General features: G+C 34.8%; 2 protein-coding genes and 1 non-coding gene across 5 annotated transcripts in view; 1 reads left to right on the forward strand and 2 right to left on the reverse strand.

The window, feature by feature from the left end:
- LOC112126113 overlaps positions 1-18,902 on the reverse strand; it is a 302,358-nt gene that overhangs the window by 211,654 nt on the left and 71,802 nt on the right. The gene's annotated exons all lie outside the window — the stretch shown is intronic.
- LOC106664874 (protein slit) overlaps positions 1-18,902 on the forward strand; it is a 234,670-nt gene that overhangs the window by 145,417 nt on the left and 70,351 nt on the right. For both annotated transcript variants that reach the window (XM_014390923.2, XM_014390924.2), the window contains one exon: positions 2,915-3,298. In XM_014390923.2, the coding sequence (XP_014246409.1) occupies positions 2,947-3,298 (352 nt within the window). In that variant the 5' untranslated portion in view covers positions 2,915-2,946. The remainder of the gene's footprint in view (positions 1-2,914; positions 3,299-18,902) is intronic.
- On the reverse strand, positions 1,362-1,433 carry Trnah-gug. Its single transcript has one exon. It is a non-coding gene; the product is annotated as a tRNA-His (tRNA).

The raw sequence follows: 18,902 nt of genomic DNA on the forward strand, positions 1-18,902 counted from the left end.
GTATTTGTGCTATTTTATCAATTGACAGCCATCAAATAGCCCTGAGGGGTAGAAAGGCTAGCCAGGATAAAGAAAAGACAGAGACGTCATATCATACCTCATCATAACTTGGCTGGAGAAAGAAGAAAATAAATTAGTAATATTAAAACGCGAGAAAGAAAAGAAAAGAAAAAGAGGGCTGGCGATGTACAATTTAGTGTGCCCCTCTAAAACTAAAAAAATTAAATTCGTAATTTAAATATTTATTTTACCACTAACATTAAATGTATACAATTTATAAATGTATCCTCATAAACTGAAAGTTATGATTTATTATTATTACTATTTTGTCAACAGAAGCTGGCTGTTAGATTGAATCGTTTCCTGTTTTAGCAAAGTAGGTTAAAGAATATTTTAAGGAAAAAACAAAGTTGGTATTCAGTTTCTGCATCAAAAACCCTTCGGAATACAAATTTTTTGGAACTCAACAAATAATCTCATTTATTTTATCAGACCCAAAAATTGTAGAAATAGATTCTATGAAAATTCATCTTCACAACGATTGCAATAACTTTAATTAATTGTTGTTATTATCTAAGGTCAGGAACACCCGACATCAGAAAAAAATTGCTCCTAACTAATGCAGCCTAAAAATGTCTAGCTTTTTTTATGAAAATTCGTATTTAAGGGTTCTAAAGGGTGCTTAAATTGTAAAGTTTAAGTAAGATAACCATATAACTATAATTGACCGGTTTGATAATAAAACGAAAAAAAAAACTTTTTAGGTGTTACTGTTATGAGTATAATTATCTCCAACAAACATATTTGTACACTTCAATAAAATAATTAATAAAAAATAAAATATACTTGGGGCATGGTGACCATGTGAATATAATTGACCAGTTTGGTAATAAAAAGAAAAATATAATAAAAAATGTATTTTTTCAAGATTATACTGTTACGAATACAGTTATCAGAAACTATTTTATTTCCGTACTAAAATAAAATAATTAATTATAAATAAAAATATAATTGGGGTAAGATGACCATGTAAATATAATTGACCAGTTTGGCAATAAAATGAAAAAAATGATATGTTACTGTTTCAAATACAGCTATCTCAAACTGTCATATTTCCATACTAAAATCAAATAATCAATTAATAATAAAAATATACTTTGGTTAAGATGACCAACAAAAACATATAAATAAAATAATATTTGAACATGGCTAGGAGGCTTGTTAATACATCAAACTTAAATTTGTGCCAAACTATCATATTTTTTAAGTACAAGTTGCGAAAATTTCAATATGCACGCAAAAAAAGTAACAGAATACTTTTTAAAAAGACACTCGGTATGTTTTTAGAATTAAAATTTTATTGCCGTGACCAGGATTCGAACCTGGGTTATTGCGGCCACAACGCAAGGTACTAACCACTATACGATCACGGCTATCCCGGAGGTTGGAGAAACTGAAGGAACAAATCCTTCAAACCGCTGTGAAAGTAGGACACACTCCCGCCAGTATTCAAACCTGCTGCATAAACGTATTTTGTTCATTATGATCTTCTTACATTGTATTCGGTATTATAATTATATTATGCATTGCCGAAGGTGCATATATAAAGTTCTTGATCCACTAGAATTCATCAGTTTTACATACGACTCAATAATAATTTTAGAAGCGGTATTCGATCTTAATCGATTTTTTTTAACAAATCCGCATTTGCTAATTTGTCAATGATCATTTACTTCTTGGGTCATCACATCAATTCTATGTAGCTCATTATGTTATTTGAACAGATAAAAACTACCTTTTTATGGCATCTTTGGTATTAGTAATTTAGGTATAGAAATTAATAACGGATTGCACCAAAAGAATTTTTGTAAATTTCTACATTTAAAAAAATTATCAGTAATTCCGTATATATAAAATTTAAAATTTTCATTGACGGTGGTAGTAATTAATCATATTGGCATAAAATACCCATAGAAATACACAATTTATGACCGAGAGACATAGGAAAGTAGGTTAAAATAATTTTTTAACAAGAAACTAAGTTGATAATTATTCTTTGAACTCCAATAAATTTCTGAAAATAATTTTTTAGCGAAATAAAAAAATCTATACTTTCGTCTTAACAAATGTTTTCGATATTTTTTTCAAAAATAACAAAATACTAACAACTTTGAAAAGACTCAACCGATCCACCGTAAACATTATAGGAATTTGGAAACTACTTACATGCCACAAATTTGACCTCCGTGAACAAATTAGAACCGAAAATATAAAATAAAACGTTTGAGTTCTTGTTGATTTCACCCTTAATTTTGCCACTTATAATGGCATAAAACCTAAACCTAGGCAGAAAATAAATAATTTAACTTTCTAAAGGTTGTAATAACATTGGACTTGTATAAAATCCACAGGAGCTGTTGGAAAACCGGACATCAGAGAAAAAATTGCTTTTTTGCCATGAAAATTCGTATTTAAAAGTTTTAAAGGATGCTTAAATTTTTAATGTTGTTTGTTTATTTCAACAAAATTATTTTGGACTTACTTTGCTGGCAGCTTGTTTTGCTTTTTAAAATTTTTATTTATCTAGTTTAATTTAATACAACCTTACATGTTATTTTCCCTTTCTACTTAAAATAACAAACTGACTAATGCATAAAAATCTTGATATACATGCATAACAAAGGCAGAAAATTGTATTGTATATATAAACTACATTTCTATATTGAAAATAATATTTTTCTACCTATTGTCACCGGAAAAATTTCATTAAAATTTGTGATCTGACGTCAGAAGGTTTTCCTTATTAGTAACTTAGAAGTTTTAGGCAGAAAAAAAACTGTTGGTCAGAATAACAAATATGTTTTTTCTTTGTGCCTTAAATGGAAATTTAACCTTCCATTAATTGTGTTTTCAGGTGTGGTTATTGATGGACTCGTGGAGACCGGTATGAATCTCTATTGGGCGATCTTTCTGGTGGCGGTGGGCTGTGTGGGAGGTCAGATGCCCCAAAACGGACCGACTTACCAGTGTCCGCCTCGCCAGGAAATCAACCCATGCGTTTGCGTCGTGAAGAAAAACGGGCTAGACATACTTTGCGAGTTCACGGATTTCTTCCACATTAACAAGGCGATGGCTGTAATTAAGGGCAAGTCGAACATCGTCGTCTACTACCTCAAATTGAGGCACAACAACCTGCCAAAGCTGCAAAGCTTCATCTTTCTCGGGATTGACATAAGGCACTTGACGATTCACAACAGCAGCTTGGCCGTCGTTGAAGAATCGTCACTCAGCTCAATGGGTATGTACATAAATTTTACTCAATTTTATTTCAAACATGTCGATATAGTCTAAAGCTTATCACCATGACAATCAATTATTCCTAATATCGACAAAAAATACGGAAAATGAAAGTAAATGACAATTTTAAAAGTTTCTCTTATTTACAAAAATAATTATGGCCAAAAAAGATCAAAGCGAACCTTCTGTTTTCACGCAGACATCAAAATTAATTAAATCGCAATACTACTACAACGACGTCCAATTAAATCCCTTCTACTTATACCATAAAAATACATCAACAAAATCCAATATTGGATATTTCAATGTGCCACAAATTACAACTGAAACTGTTAAAACAAACCTAACTTACCTCTAAACCTAATCTATTAATTAAGGTTTTGGTTGAGATAAAAAGTCAGTGCCACAAGCGGGATTCGAACCCACGACCTTGGGCTAAATACGCCGCTGCTCATGATAGAAGTCACGATAGCTCAAGTGGTAGAGCAGCGGCGTATTTAGCCGAAGGTCGTGGGTTCGAATCTCGCTTGTGGCACTGACTTTTTATCTCAACCAATACCTTAATTAACTGAAAAGAATTTATTTGGTCAAGCGGACCACGAAACCTAATTTTTATCCACGGTACTTACGAATTGGTGTGTTGGTGGACGAAGCCATTACAACTACTAAGAGAGGTTAGGTTCTCAATAATGTCAAGAGGCATCTCCTGACCACTACACATTCTCACCCTCTTTAATGGATGGAGACACAATCAATTAAAGTTTCAAAATAAATTCAGACAGACAAGGTTCTGCTATTGGACTGATATTCACCCTATGATCCCAAAATTCTTCAAAAACTTAAATCTTAGCAAAATGCTAGGAAGGAAAATTTAAAAAGATCTTAAAGTCATTGGTAATGTACATCTAAATCCTCGCCTTATATATAATATCTGTACGTATAAAAGGAATGTGTTCTCTGATGTTAAAAATCTTTCGTTGGACACCTCTCGGAAAAGGAGAAAAGTAGTGACAGCATTACTGTCCCTACACAAGAGGTTTCAATGTATTTATAATTGCTTTCTATATTTAATTATTCAGAAATCGTGAGATGCGTTCTGGTGTGATGTAGGTTTCAGAAAAACACTTTCTTTATCGTGCCAAAGTTTCGATCTTTATTGAGATCATCTTCAGGGCCTGGGATTTACAAACATTGTTTACATTTAACACATACATTTAGGATGTGGAAAAGTGAATTTAGGATTTTGCTTTGGTTTTTTGCAATCATCAAATCATTTTGCTTTACTCTCTTGTCCAGAAATTGGGATGTAAGACCGATGTAAGTTGCCGGACAGTTTAAACCGTTGATCTTGTAGATTACGTCAGATTTATTTGTTATTGGTGTGGGATCTTTAATTTTGGAAACAAGTGTTTGGATTGTTTTATAATTTTTGAAAGCTATTTTGAAGTTATCGGACGAGAGAAATGTGTTTAATTTATGTGATAGGCCTTGAACAAATGGCATGGAAATGTAAGCTGGTTTGTTTGTATTTGATAAACTTAATGTATTATTATTAGTAATAGTGGATGGTGTTAGTGTTGAGTTGTAGTTGTTGATTATTCNCTAGGAGGATATATATGGTGTCCCAAAATTAACGCAAGGTTTGAATTAAATAGAAAACACAGTTTTTAGTCTTTAGAGTGTTATTTTTTCAATAAATCATACATTATTTATGGAATAACACATCGGACAAATGGCATCTACGGCTTGTTGGCACATACGCACTCTTTTGTCGAAATTTTTCATGACTTTTTGCATAATTGTGACTGAATTTCGTTGAAGCAGCGTTTAATTTCCTCTTGTAATGCACGGGTGATTGTGGGCTTGTTGACATAGACCTTTGACTTCAAATAACCCCCATAAGAAGAAATGTAACGGTGTTAAATCACAAGATCTAGGGGGCCAATTCTGATCACCGAAAGGAGAGAGTAAACGACCAGGAAATGTCTCAAGCAGTAATTGAATTGTTTCACTGGCTATATGGCATGTGGCACCGTCTTTTTGAAACCACATATTGGCCACATCAATAGCAGCCAATTTCCGCAGAAAGAACTGTGTTATCTTTTTTTTTTCTTTTTATTGTACATTACAACTACCTGCATTTTGGTATCTAGTAATAGTGTATGAATAAGCAATTAAGAAAACAAGAGTGGAGAAACTACCCACTGGTTGTACTCCTAACTATTCTTTATTCAATTGTCACTGGATAGAAGATCCCGTGGCCATCGTCTTTTTAGTCGGCGAAGAGGGTTGGAAGGAATTCGTCGGGATGAAAGGATTTGAATTTGAGGATTTATAGTGGTTGGGAGGGTTGTGAAAAATTTTTGGTAACGGGAGTGGATTACATCTTGGACAAAAGGAATATTTAGTCGTTGGACACATAAAAGGGAGATTAAGAATTTTTCTGAAGATGATGGACTGGGCTCTTTGGATGCTTAGGATATTGGAATGTTTGGCTGAACCCCACACTTCCAGTCCATAAGTCCTAGGGTGATATAAAGTAGTCTTTTGTTTAAGAGAGGTAGGTTAGAACGTCTGTCAGAAAGTGCTCTGTAACGTTTCACAACTTCCTGTCGTTTCAGTCGTGTGTGGGGATTCCACGTCAGACGTTTGCCAATGTATAGTCCTAGGTAGCGCACCTTTTCCGCAATCGGGAGGGGTATTTGATTGAAGTAGACTGGAAGAGGGATCTTTTTGCGGAGGGTGAAGGTTATGTGAATGAATTTTTCTGGGTCGAATTTGAGTCTTTTTTTTGCACCATGATTCCAGTAGTGTGAGGTGTTCTTGAAGGTTTCGAGTGGAAAGGACTGGATCAGAATTGCTTGAAAGGATCGCTGAGAAGAGTAGTAGTTTGAGGATGGGATAGGAGATCTGCCGTGTACACTTGGTACAGTACGGGTGCCAGAACACTGCCCTGCGGAACACCAGTAAGGAGAAGGTTGTTTGGGGAAGACGCCGATCCTTCAATGACTCGGAAGTACCGGTCAGTGAGGTAGCTTCGAAGGAAAAGGTAGTAGGTTGAGGGAAGGATGTCCTTGAGCGAGAACAGCAAGCCCGGGTGTCAAACTCGATCGAAGGCCTGGGCCACATCAAGAAAGGCCCCCGGCGACGTTATCATGTCGCGATATCGAGCACCAGTACAGTTGCTGCTTGGCCAGCCTCATTTTCAAAAAAGTATGGTCCAAAGACGCCTCCAGCCCAAAATCCGCACCAAACAGTGACACGTTGTGGGTGCATTTGTTGTTCGACAATCAAATGTGGGTTCTCCGAACCCCAAACACGGACGTTTTGGCGATTAACAAAGCCATCAAGGTGAAAATGTGCTTCATCGCTTAGGATGATATTGCTCGAAAAATCAGCATCCACTTGTTGATATTCCATTTTTACTAACCCTAAACTCTCAGCTGTCAAATTGTTCTTTTTTCGGGGTTGCCAACAATTTACTGAAAAATGGCGGCAAATTCAAATATTGCGTTAATTTTGGGACACTATATATATATACATATACATAATATAATGTTTGATGAATATTGAATATGTATATACATACATATATTGATCAAAAGTAGAAAGTGTAGAAAGCGATTCATGCGTAATTGATAGACAGTAGTTTCATTTTTCAGTCTTCAAAAGCTTATAATCAAACTTAGCCGTCAATAGAGGTGATTTCTTGGAAAATTCACGTAAAATAGACGTCACAAGTCGCAATTTCCTTAGGCTGGCTTTTTATCACATAAATAGCCATGGGATTTGCACGGAGGTTACTTGTTAAATACTTTTTCAAAATTCGTACTATTAAAATAATGAACGGAACGGCATTTTATACACTGTCATAAATATGTAGAAAGAGGGTGAATGTAGAACATCCCGCATATGAATGCCGCCTTCGACCGTTCGCGGATTCTCCTTCAATCCCAATTGTAATAGGGAATGTGAATGTTCTTGCTAGAAAATCCGAATGAGAAATCTGTCTGTTTATATGATTTATGTGACTGATCGATGATACCCTACACTCCACAAACTGGAAGAAATTGCCTATTATTTTTCTACATGACACTTGCCATATTACAAAAATATAAAAATAAATGAATTGTAGGTATTTTCCATTTTCCAATTTAATATAAAAAATATAAATAAACTTAATTGCTACTATTTTGGGTCAACGTCAATAAATAAAACACAAGTAGAAGTTAGTAAAAGTTTCTTTTTCAGTCAAGTTAAAAACAATTCAATTCACTAGTTTTGTGGTCCGCTTGACCAATTAATATCTTACAATTAATTAAGGTTTGCAGTTGAGATAAAAAGTCAATGGAACGAGCGGGATTCGAACCCACGATCGTCGGATTGATACGCCGCTGCTCTACCACTTGAGCTATCGTGACCTCGATCCACTCGGACATCATCTTCCCATCTCAACCACACCTTTTGAATTTCCCCTCCTTTTCGCTATTTTTCAAATGTCGTGTAATTTGATTCTCGGCGACAAATGAAATGGCCACGGAGAGCTTTAGTGAAGTATACTTCATGTTAAACTTATTAAATTAAAAACCAATTAATTGGTCAAGCGGACCACGAAACTAATGAATTTAATAAGTTTGAAATGAAGTATACTTCACTAAAGCTCTCCGTGGCCATTTCATTTGTCGTCGAGAATACAATCCGATTAAACGACATTTGAAAAATGGCAAAAAGGAGGGAAAATTCAAAAGGTGTGGTTGAGATGGGAGGTTGGTGTCCGAGTGGATCGAGGTCACGATAGCTCAAGTGGTAGAGCAGTGGCGTATCAAGCCGAAGATCGTGGGTTCGAATCCCTCTCGTGCCATTGACTTTTTTATCTCAACTGAAAACCTTAACTAATTGTTAAAAACAATTTCGACTGGAAATTTTGTTCACTGTTTTTTTTCATTATCGCGTCATCCAAAACGTCGATTCAAAACAAAGGCAAAACAAACCCACAAGAGTTATTGACATTGTAGACAATTTGATTTTCTTTTTCCAAAAGTAAGTTACATTTCTGCCTAATGCGTTTCTATGGTTGAATATTGTTGTCCATTGTTATTTCAAATGAAAAAATAAAAAAAATGAATCGTCCATAAATAGACAGCAACAGGCATGACATCTTATCATTCATCACCGAGCAAGGGCTGAAAGAAAACTGATGGTTATATTTTTCTTCCAAATAATATTTTTTTTTTTTTATTATTTATTATACTTGTTCGTTGAGAACGACATATCGAAATGGTCGTGGCTGTCAAATCTAATTGAAGATAATGGAATAGTCACCCAGAACGCACAGACGCACGCACGGATAAAGTGAAAAATATAGTTTATGTACAATAATAACAAGAAAACAATTTTTTTTAAATCAAGTGTAAGAACATTTCTTAATAAATAAAATCTTAGCAAAATGGTAGGAAGGAAAATTTAAAAATATTCTTAATTCATTGGCAATGTGTAACTAAATTTACACCTCATGTATTATTTCATGTTAAAAATCGCTATTTGGGCACCACCGGAAAAAAGAACAAAAGTAAAGGGGGAGAATGATTGAGGGAAAGAGAAAATGATAGTGAGAGTAAAAGAAAAGGAGACAAATCGATAATTCTGGAGACATATGTATAAGAGAGTACATCAAAATAGCAAGCATTATTCGACGCCTAATGACTGAAAAAAGCTCTAGAAGACCAATGGTACAAAACCGACCCAATATTGTGCCAAAATTTGGTGGAATCAGTACAAAATCATGCCTTTCAGTTGATAAAATATGGACGTCATACAAATAATTATCTTAATAATTTATTTCCTATAAAAAAGTGTCCTTAAAGTTATTGTTCATTATTGGATACGACAGCTATTAAAGAGCGCAGTATAATACAGACCCCGACCGATACATCTATTATACATTGTTAACATAAATATAATATTATATATTATTTATTTATAAAAATAGTACAAAAAATGTTGAATCGTTCTATAAAATGAATTATTTTCAGTAGAATAATTAAATAATTTGTCATTGGTACAGTGTGTAAAAAACCCATAACTGCCACTGTCCTTAAGGTTTTTAATAAGGGGTGTAATAGTATTATATTATATCTTTTAGAGTCTTTTGAGATTGAGAAAGAGATGGAAGGAAAGAAAGAGAGTGAGAAGGAGGGAGGGAATAATAAATAGATAGATAGATAAGTAGGTAGTAGATTGATAGATAGATAGAGATAGAGACAGATANTATATATATATATATAGAGAGAGAGAGAGAGAGAGAGAGAGAGAGAGATGGCTAGATAAAGATAGATAGATAGATAGATGGATAGAGAGAGATTGTGGCAGTGATAGTTCAGATCTAAAAATAGTAAAATCAATATTAGTAAAAAAATTCTTCTTAAAATATCCTTCCATTATCGGTGCCGACACCGTCGCGGAGAAAAGCTCCCAACACGCACGCTTCGGACTTCACTTCGTGGGACACCTATTGTTTTTATTACTATGCCCAATGTGTTTTAAAAAGTGCTTTACTTGAAGTGTCTTTGGTCTTGGTAACTTTTTATTTCTCTCAATTACAACGAGAGGTTTAAAACGGAAGACGTCGAATTTGAATAAAACACACAGGTATTATGCATTTTTATGTAGAATACCAGACATCGGAAACAAAGACCCCCTATTAATCCAGCTTAATTTTTTGACATAAAATTACATATTTAAGGGATTTTGGGGGCACCGACCATCAACGAACTGGTTAAAGAAAAGAGGACGTTTGACGTCCTCAAGCCTGTTAGCCGAGCTATAGTCGATAAAGGACCTGACTAGTTTTTTCTTTCTTTCTTTTTTCTTCTTTTTCTTCCTATAAGTTACTTGTTAGATCTTAGCGTTTCCCTGAACTTTTAATTCCGGGCTGGTTACTCCTTGTACCCATAATTGTTATTTATTTATTAAAATATTGTATTTATTAGAAAGTGTATTCAAAAGGATTAACCAGCAACGGGGAGACCTATTAGATTAGATAAATTAATAATAAGAAAAATATTTCCCTTCTTCCTTGGGTCTTCCCTTTCAGGGCAAGGTCGAAGGAACACGTTAAGCACAATAAGATCTCCTAAACTTGCATCCCATTTGAATTAGTTTAGTGGCCGTGGTCGGGGGTCTCTCTTAGGTACTGCGGGGAGGTGGATGGGAAAAAAAATATTTAAGGGATTCAAAGGGTGCGTAAAAAGAAAAAAAAATTGGACCTCTTTTACAAGAAGCATCTTAAACGTTTTAACTTTTTATATATCTAATCTCACTGAATATTAGGTGTATTCGCGATGTTTGCTAGTTATTCAGTCGTGTAAACTCGAATCGAGAAATATCCAGTACGATAGAAATGATAAATGATGGAGTGATTGTGGTGTTCAATACTTTTTAAAAGGATAGTTCCTACTCACAGTAGTTCTTACTACCTTTTAAAAAGTATTATCCAGTACGATTGTGAACGCCCCTTTGTTTTCCCTTACCGTTTTATATGTTAATTTTTTCGCAATGCTGCGCGTGGCAATGGTAGATCCAAAAATAAAGCTATGACTGTCCTTGAAGGTATGTTATTTGTTATAGTTTTGTATTGTTTGAAATTGCAAGATATCATAAATTAATAAAAAAGCAAAATTAATCTCTCGAAAATGTAATAACAAATGACGCATCAATGCATAACTTGTATCCTAACGGCTAACTACCTACTACTTTATAGAAAAAGTGTATGCATACGCTATGAATGAGAGTATAAGAATAGGTCAATTTTAACAAAAGAAATGAGTTGGTCCGATTTAATTAATGCGTATTTAAAAATAAAAATATCTGTCAACAAAAAACTGCTGTTCATGCATGGCCCCCATGTTTGTACCTATGTCCTAACGGCTAACAATGTGACTACACGTCTATTCGATTCGACTTAACATTTAACACACATTTGAAGAACACGACATTTGAAAAATGGCAAAAAGGAGGGAAAATTCAAAAGGTGGGGTTGAGAAGGGAAGTTAGGGTCCGAGTGGACCAAGGTCACGATAGCTCAAGTGGTTCAGCAACGGCGTATCATGGGTTCGAATCCCGCTCGTGACACTGACATTTTTATCTCAACTAAAAACCTTAATTATTTGAAAGATATTAACTGGTCAAGCGGACCATGCGAACTAGTGAATTTAACATCTAACATCTACCCTGTTAGATCGAGCAATGTTAACTAGTCGATTCTTTAAAGTCTACGTCATCATTTTTCACTATCTAGCACGACCTAACAGGGTTAACACAAAGATCATGAATACCCCTTCTATACTGCATATTTCCTATTCTAGAGTAGGAAAACTTACTGATATAACAATAATATTGAAGGATATGTTTAATAAATGCTTGAAATAATCTTATTTCTAGGCTCCTGAGGCTCAGTGGCCAGAACTCTCAGCATACGTTTAATATTTTTCGACCTAGTACTACCAAGATAAAGTTTCATTATATTTGAGATCCCACGTCCCTCCCCTTGCAAATTAGCAACACACAAGTTGTGAAAAGGTTCTTGTCGTCAAATGTAGTCATTTTATCGGCGACAGTTTTCGTTGGTTTGAACGTTGGCAAACGGTTTTTTATAGCATTCTGGAAGGACATAAGCAACAATCAAGAATGTCCAAGTGGTGGAGCCCTTCCCGTAATAGCTGCCTTGATATACAGCCATGCAATGGTGTAGAATCCGCCAGGATTCGACCGCATAAAAGTCCCCGTTTGGACGAGGGATTATCCATTTATATGTCCTGGCCTAACCCGGTTTTATCGTTCAAAAGTTTTAACGGGATTTGACCACCCAACTGTTTTTTTTTGTCCTATATCTATAAATGAATTGATCTAGAAAGAACTTTTCCCCTTTTCGGGGAAAACCGCAGCTTTAATCGTCCCGTTGAGGTTCAAATAAAAGAAATGGGAGAAAAGGATATATGAGGGAACCGGCTCCCTGGGGTTACTGACGAATTTAGACTAATGGGCCTCTTTTATCTCCCTGTTTAGATAACATCCGCCAGACTGGTTTCGATGATTGCAGTACGAATAAAAACCGTCTGATGTTTGTAAACGGTTGAAATTTTGCCGTCTTGACGAATTCGGCCATTTACAACCCCTTGGAAAAACTACTATATTAAAAATAATAAAACACAATCTTCGCGTGTTCGGGCGAAATGGATGTTTCCCACTGTTTTAGTACAAAACAAAACCGTTAAAACCTAGAGTGATATCCAGTTTTGTTTTTTAAGCAACACCCTAACAAAGTAAAAACCAGAATCTTTGTGGAATCGGTACGGCTCGCGAATTGAATGTCGCAAAACGGGATCGGAAAAGTGACGACGTTAGCTGTGAATATTGAATAATCTACCCGTTTGAATATACAATTCCCTCAGGTAGCTGTGCTTTCCTCTGATTATTCCATTTTGCCATCACGTAACGGAAATGGACTTTTGAATTCGGCTGCGATCCCTGCGAATGGCAAGTAAGATGCTGACGTGGTTCAATTTTATAATGACATATATTAAAACTAATATAAATTTTTTTTATTTTAAATTTATTTGTTACCTATACATGATCGTATACCATACAAATATAGATGATGGTACCAAAATGCTCAGAGGTAGAGATTCCGTGACTCTTTCACTACCGATGGAATGTGCCATGGGATTGCTATATGAGTGGTGTTGTGATAAAGGTTTATCAATTAATCCAGCTAAACTGGAATTTATAATGTTTAGTAGGAGAAGAAAATTAGATAATTTTAAAAACCCTAAAGTTAAGGGCATAGAATTAAAATTAGTGGATTCATTCAAATTCCTTGGTGTGACGCTTGACAGGAAACTTGATTGGAAAGGTCTTATTAATAACATATACAGGAAAGGCACAATATCTATGGTAGAACGTAGGAAAATTGTCAGTAAAACATGGGGCATCAAACCATGGGTAGTCAAATGGCTTTATACTGCAATTATTCTACCTAGATTTTTGTTCGCAGCTTTAGTGGTGGAAGGTCTAGAAAATAAAGGGAATCATTTCAAAGACGGTTGTTTGATGATGACCGAAGCATTTCCAACTACACCCACCCTAGCAGTTGAAATCATAATCAATGCCACACATAGAGGCTAAGGGCAGAACACTAATCAGCTGCTTCACATTAATTAGTGAAGGCAGCTGGAATCATAAGTGCAATAACACAGGTCACTCGAAAATCCTACAACTATTGAGTAACGTTAACGGCCAATTATTAAGCGTTAGTGATAAAAATATTAAAACCCCTTCGGGGAAAAAGTACTTTCAGGTAGGCACTCCTTGTGAATATAATTATACTGTAGATGAAGACCTTCGTAATACAGATGGTTCACTTATCAAAGGTAAAGGAAGTGGTGCTAGAATCTATACTTGGCAATAACACCTCCATTTTTCAGGCGGAAATCTGGGCCACTAATGTGTGTTGTAGAAGACTGGAAAATAAAATCATAGGAAAAGATATTAGAATTTTTTCTGACAGTCAGGCTAGTCTTAGGTCATTACAATAAGATTTGTCAACCTCACGACTGGTAGAAGAAACTGTAGATCTTATCAATAGAATCTCTTCCAGATTTGAGAATAAGGTAACCCTTATTTGGATACCAGCACATAAAGGACACCATCGCAATGAAAAGGCGGATGGCCTAGCCAAAGAAGGTTGTAATACTGCGTTTGTCGGGCTACAACGATATTACCTCATTCTATGATCACAGCGAAAGAGAGTATTAATAAGTAGGGCATGAAACAATTCTTAGGGGGTGGAATTTATCCCACGGACACACGCAATCGAAAGAGTTTGTTAAGGTGATCAAACCAGCAGAATCGAAATGGCTATTCTCTAACTTAAGGAGGCTGATAGGTATTCTGACGGGCCTCTGCCCACTGAGAAGACACCTCTCCGTAATGGGTATTCTACCAGATCCCTTATGCCACTTCTGCGAAATAAAAGAAGAAACGGCAAGGCACTACCTCGCAGAGTGTGATAGGTACGCTAGGTCTAGATTTGAAATCTTTGAAGGAGAGGACATCACCAAATCACTCCCCGAGATAAAATGGTCCAAAATCTTGGGGTTTGTGAACAGGTCCAAGAGATTTGTGCAGGACACGTGAGCCGACCAAGTCCCGGACTTTTTAGGGATCGGGTATGAGTCTACCCAGGCATTTAACCCCTTGGGTCTTGGTCGCCCACCCTGCATAATATATATACAAATATATATACATGATTAATGTATCACACTGCACAACACTAGCACTCATGCCAGCACATGCTTTGAGGAGCCAGTCATTTCTGTCACGCGATGTACACGATTAGGTGCCCAGGAGGTCCAGAGGCAACGGTGTTTGGTTGAGACGACGTGGCGGATTGTCAGAATGGGAATGAGTGGAGAGGGCCCGAGCAGTAATTTTAGGACGGTTCGAAAGATTGGTGGGACTTAATAAGGGTGCTTTGACAATTTGTCTAATGACTTTCAATTAAAAGGGCTGCACTGGATAGTGGATGGTTTGACAGTACCCCACAGTTCCAATCCGTATGTCCATATCGGTCTTAGTAAAGTCTTGTACAGGGTTAGCTTTGTCTAGTTGTCAAAGTCGATTTCGGCCTAGTTTTCAATAGTTCCAATGTTTTCTTATATTTCGACCTCAACAGTTTAACTTATGATTTTTTTCTTGAAGGAGGGATAATAGGTCATCTCAAAAAAACCACAACCAGTTTTTATCCACCGTTTCGGATTTATTTTAATCCTTCCTCAGTGAGTTAACGCAATGGTTAAAACAGGGTCGTCAGTCGTTAATATTTTATAACAGTTTATTTTAAAAAAGAACCAGTGTGGTACATATTTAAGTCTTTCGGACTCCGAACAAACCTTTTTTTTTCTAAAAATAGAAAAGAAAAAAACGTCTGTTCGGAGTCTGAAAGACTTAAATATGTACCACACTGGCTCTTTTTTAAAATAAACTGTTATAAAATATTAATGACTGACGACCACTGTTTTACCCATTGCGTTAACTCACCTGAGGAAGGATTAAAATAAATCCGAAACGTTGTGGATAAAAACTGGTTGTGGTTTCAATAGTTCATTAATTCAATATCATAATTAAGTGATGTAAAAAAGTGTCCAAGTTTTCCGTCATCAGGGTTGTATAAACCATACGTTCATTTAATCAGAATCTTGAAAAATTCATAAATTATCCCTAAATGCCACGGTAGTATTAGATAAAAAGCTCAGTTTCAAAGATCTAGTTGTTACAACCACCTGTTTACCTGTGGTATAAAATGACGTTCTTTTCTTCTTTACCAGTCTTTTATATCCTTTTTATCTTTCGTAAGAAGAAGAAGTTTCGATTGAAAGTCAGGAGTTTTTTTATCTTACGAATTTTTTATCTCCTTTCCGAAAAAGATCATTTTTGTAAAGGTTCTATATTTTTTAACTGTATCACTACCAAGATTTCTCCAACTCACACCTTATATTTCTGAAGGACTTTTACACTAGCGATAATACTACAATATACATCTACTTTATTTTTCCTCTATTTATCTGCATGTCTGTCTTCTTATTGACAATTTATTTTAAATGTCTCTCTCTCCCTCTCTCCTTTCTCTCTCACTCTCTCACTCTCTCTCTTTCTCTCTCTCTCTCTCTCTCTCTCTCTCTCTCTCTCTTTCTATCTACCTATCTTCTATCTCTATCTATTTATCTCTGACTTCTAAATGTCTAATTATTTACATTTTCATGTCTGACTCCTTCCTTATATTTTCTTTATAACTACCCACCAAAATTAGACCTGGTGTTTTGTGTGTTTTGCAATCTGAAGAACGAATGTTTTGTATTAAATATTCTGCGTCAATATGGAAAAACTTTTTTTCATTCCAGACATTATTTATTTTTTTTACCGAGATAAATTTTCCCCGTTGGGTGGAATGTTTAGAGTGTAAAATTCAAAAATTTGACACACGAATTTTCTCGACGCGACGTCATTTTTAACGTCAACCAACCATATTAAATTGCACCGGGGGCGTTTCACTTATCCAACCAAGAAATGGAATTTCTGAGCAGCCGAGTCGCGCTGTAACGTCGTGGGATGTTTACAGCTGGGTATAATATCGTCAATCTGGAGATTATCCCCGGGGATCTCGATTGCCCCAGTCACCGGGGCAACTGGTCTCAAAAGGTAAACAGTTTCCGTTTACTCGGCATTGCCGTTCCAAATCAATTATTTTCGTACGTCTACGAGTTTATAGGCAATTTTGGGCCAATTTCGGAGTATAATTCTTGTTTAAACAACCGAAACATTCAAGTATGAAAACTCTATCTTAACTCACATATCTTTCTCTCTATTTCATACAACTTCAAAACTGTATTTTAGCTGGTTAAGGTTATTAAGGCATCGTGGTAATTTATAAAAATTTGAAAAATCCTTATGCAATAAAGACAAAAATATTAAAATCACTTTTTTCAATTAATCAATCTTTATGTAAGGTATTGGTTGAGATAAAAAAGTCAGTGTCACGAGCGGGATTCGAACCCACGACCTTCGGCTAAACACGCCGCTGCTCTGTCACTTGAGCTATCGTGACTTCGACTCACTCGAACCCTAACTTCCCATATCAACCCCACTTTTTGAATTTTCCCTCCTTTTTGCCATTTTTCAACTTTGTGAACTAGGAGAGAGCAGCGTTATATATTTAATGAAATATTCAAATTAATTAACATATTATTTTTAAAAAACTAGGATTAAATCACCGTTAAAAACCACGTTTTAGATAATAAATTGCAATTAAATGCGAAAAATCAAACAGTGATTAAAAGATTGTTCCTTTGTGCTCTGAACTTTGGACAAAGGAAAACATTTTTTTACAAATTCAATCCTATTCGTACTTATAACTAAGAGAAAACTGATTTTCAACTGGTAAACCATAGGTTTATTTTTATTAAATACAAATATAAATACAAAATTAATCAAACAATATTCAAAATGTCAAATTTCTAGTCACTCCCTGGTTTTCTTAAAAACTACTCATCCTCGATAAAATTAAACAGTATTTTTAAGCATAAGCTAAATATTAAAATAGATACTGTATTTCTCAATTCCTTAAAAAAAATTACAAAAGGAAATTTTCGTCTTTCAATCGTAACTTAAATTTTCATTGCATTTCCAACAAGTCTGTTTGATAAAAATTGGCGAAAATCAATGTAAATCGGTTCAGAAAAAGTTAGTATTTTAAAAGAACTCGTCAAAACAATATTTCATTAAATATATAACGCCGCTGCTCTCACCTAGTTCACTAAGTTGAAAAATGGCAAAAAGGAGGGAAAATTCAAATGGTGCGGTTGAGATGGGAAGTTAGTGTCCGAGTGAGTCGAAGTCAAGATAGCTCAAGTGGTAAAGCAGCGGCGTATTTAGCCGAAGGTCGTGGGTTCGAATCCCGCTCGTGACACTGACTTTTTTATCTCAACCAATACCTTACATAAAGATTAATTAATTGAAAAAGGTTATTCGGTCAATCGGATCATGAACTCTAACAGATTAAAATCACTCTCGTTTACAAAATTTCAATGAAAGCCAAACTTTCAAACTTAGGCGATCTGACAAAATAAAAAAGATAATCAATACCTGGTTTTTCTTATTTTATAGTCATGGACTACTTTTTATGATAGTGGGTTTTTGTTTTCTCCGTCTGTGGAATAGAGTGGGTCAAGATAAAAAATAAATTTTAATAAACAACCTATAGAATAGAATATCATAAAAAAGATAACCAATTCCTGGTTTATCTTCTTTTATTGTCATGGATGGTTAATAAAACATAAAACAAAATTTTTGCATAATATACGTAAAATAAACGACTACTTTTTATGATAGTGAGTTTTTTGTTTTCTCCGTCTGTAGAATAGAGTAGGTCAAGATAAAAAATAAATTTTAAAAAACAACCTACAGAATAGAATATCATAAAAAAGATAATCAATTCCTTCCTGGTTTTTCTTCTTTTATTGTTATGGATGGTTAATAAAACATAAACCAAAATGTTTGGATAATATACGTAAAATAATGACTACTTTTTATGATAGTGGGTTTTTGTTTTCTCCGTCTGTGGAATAGAGTGGGTCAAGATAAAAAATCAATTTTAAGAAACAACCTATAGAATAGAATATCATAAAAAAAGATAATCAATTCCTGGTTTTTCTTCTTTTATTGTCATGAATGGTAAATAAAACATAAACCAAAATGTTTGGATAATATACGTAAAATAATGACTACTTTTTATGATAGTGGGTTTTTGTTTTCTCCGTCTGTGGAATAGAGTGGGTCAAGATAAAAAATAAATGTTAAGAAACAACCTATAGAATAGAATATCATAAAAAAAGATAATCAATTCCTGGTTTTTCTTCTTTTATTGTCATGAATGGTTAATAAAACATAAACCAAAATGTTTGGATAATATACGTAAAATAACGATTACTTTTTATGATAGTGGGTTTTTGTTTTCTCCGTCTGTGGAATAGAGTGGGTCAAGATAAAAAATA

Source organism: Cimex lectularius, unplaced genomic scaffold, assembly GCF_000648675.2.
Source record: "Cimex lectularius strain Harlan isolate CLEC.00 unplaced genomic scaffold, Clec_2.1 scaffold105, whole genome shotgun sequence".
Lineage (NCBI taxonomy): Eukaryota > Metazoa > Arthropoda > Insecta > Hemiptera > Cimicidae > Cimex > Cimex lectularius.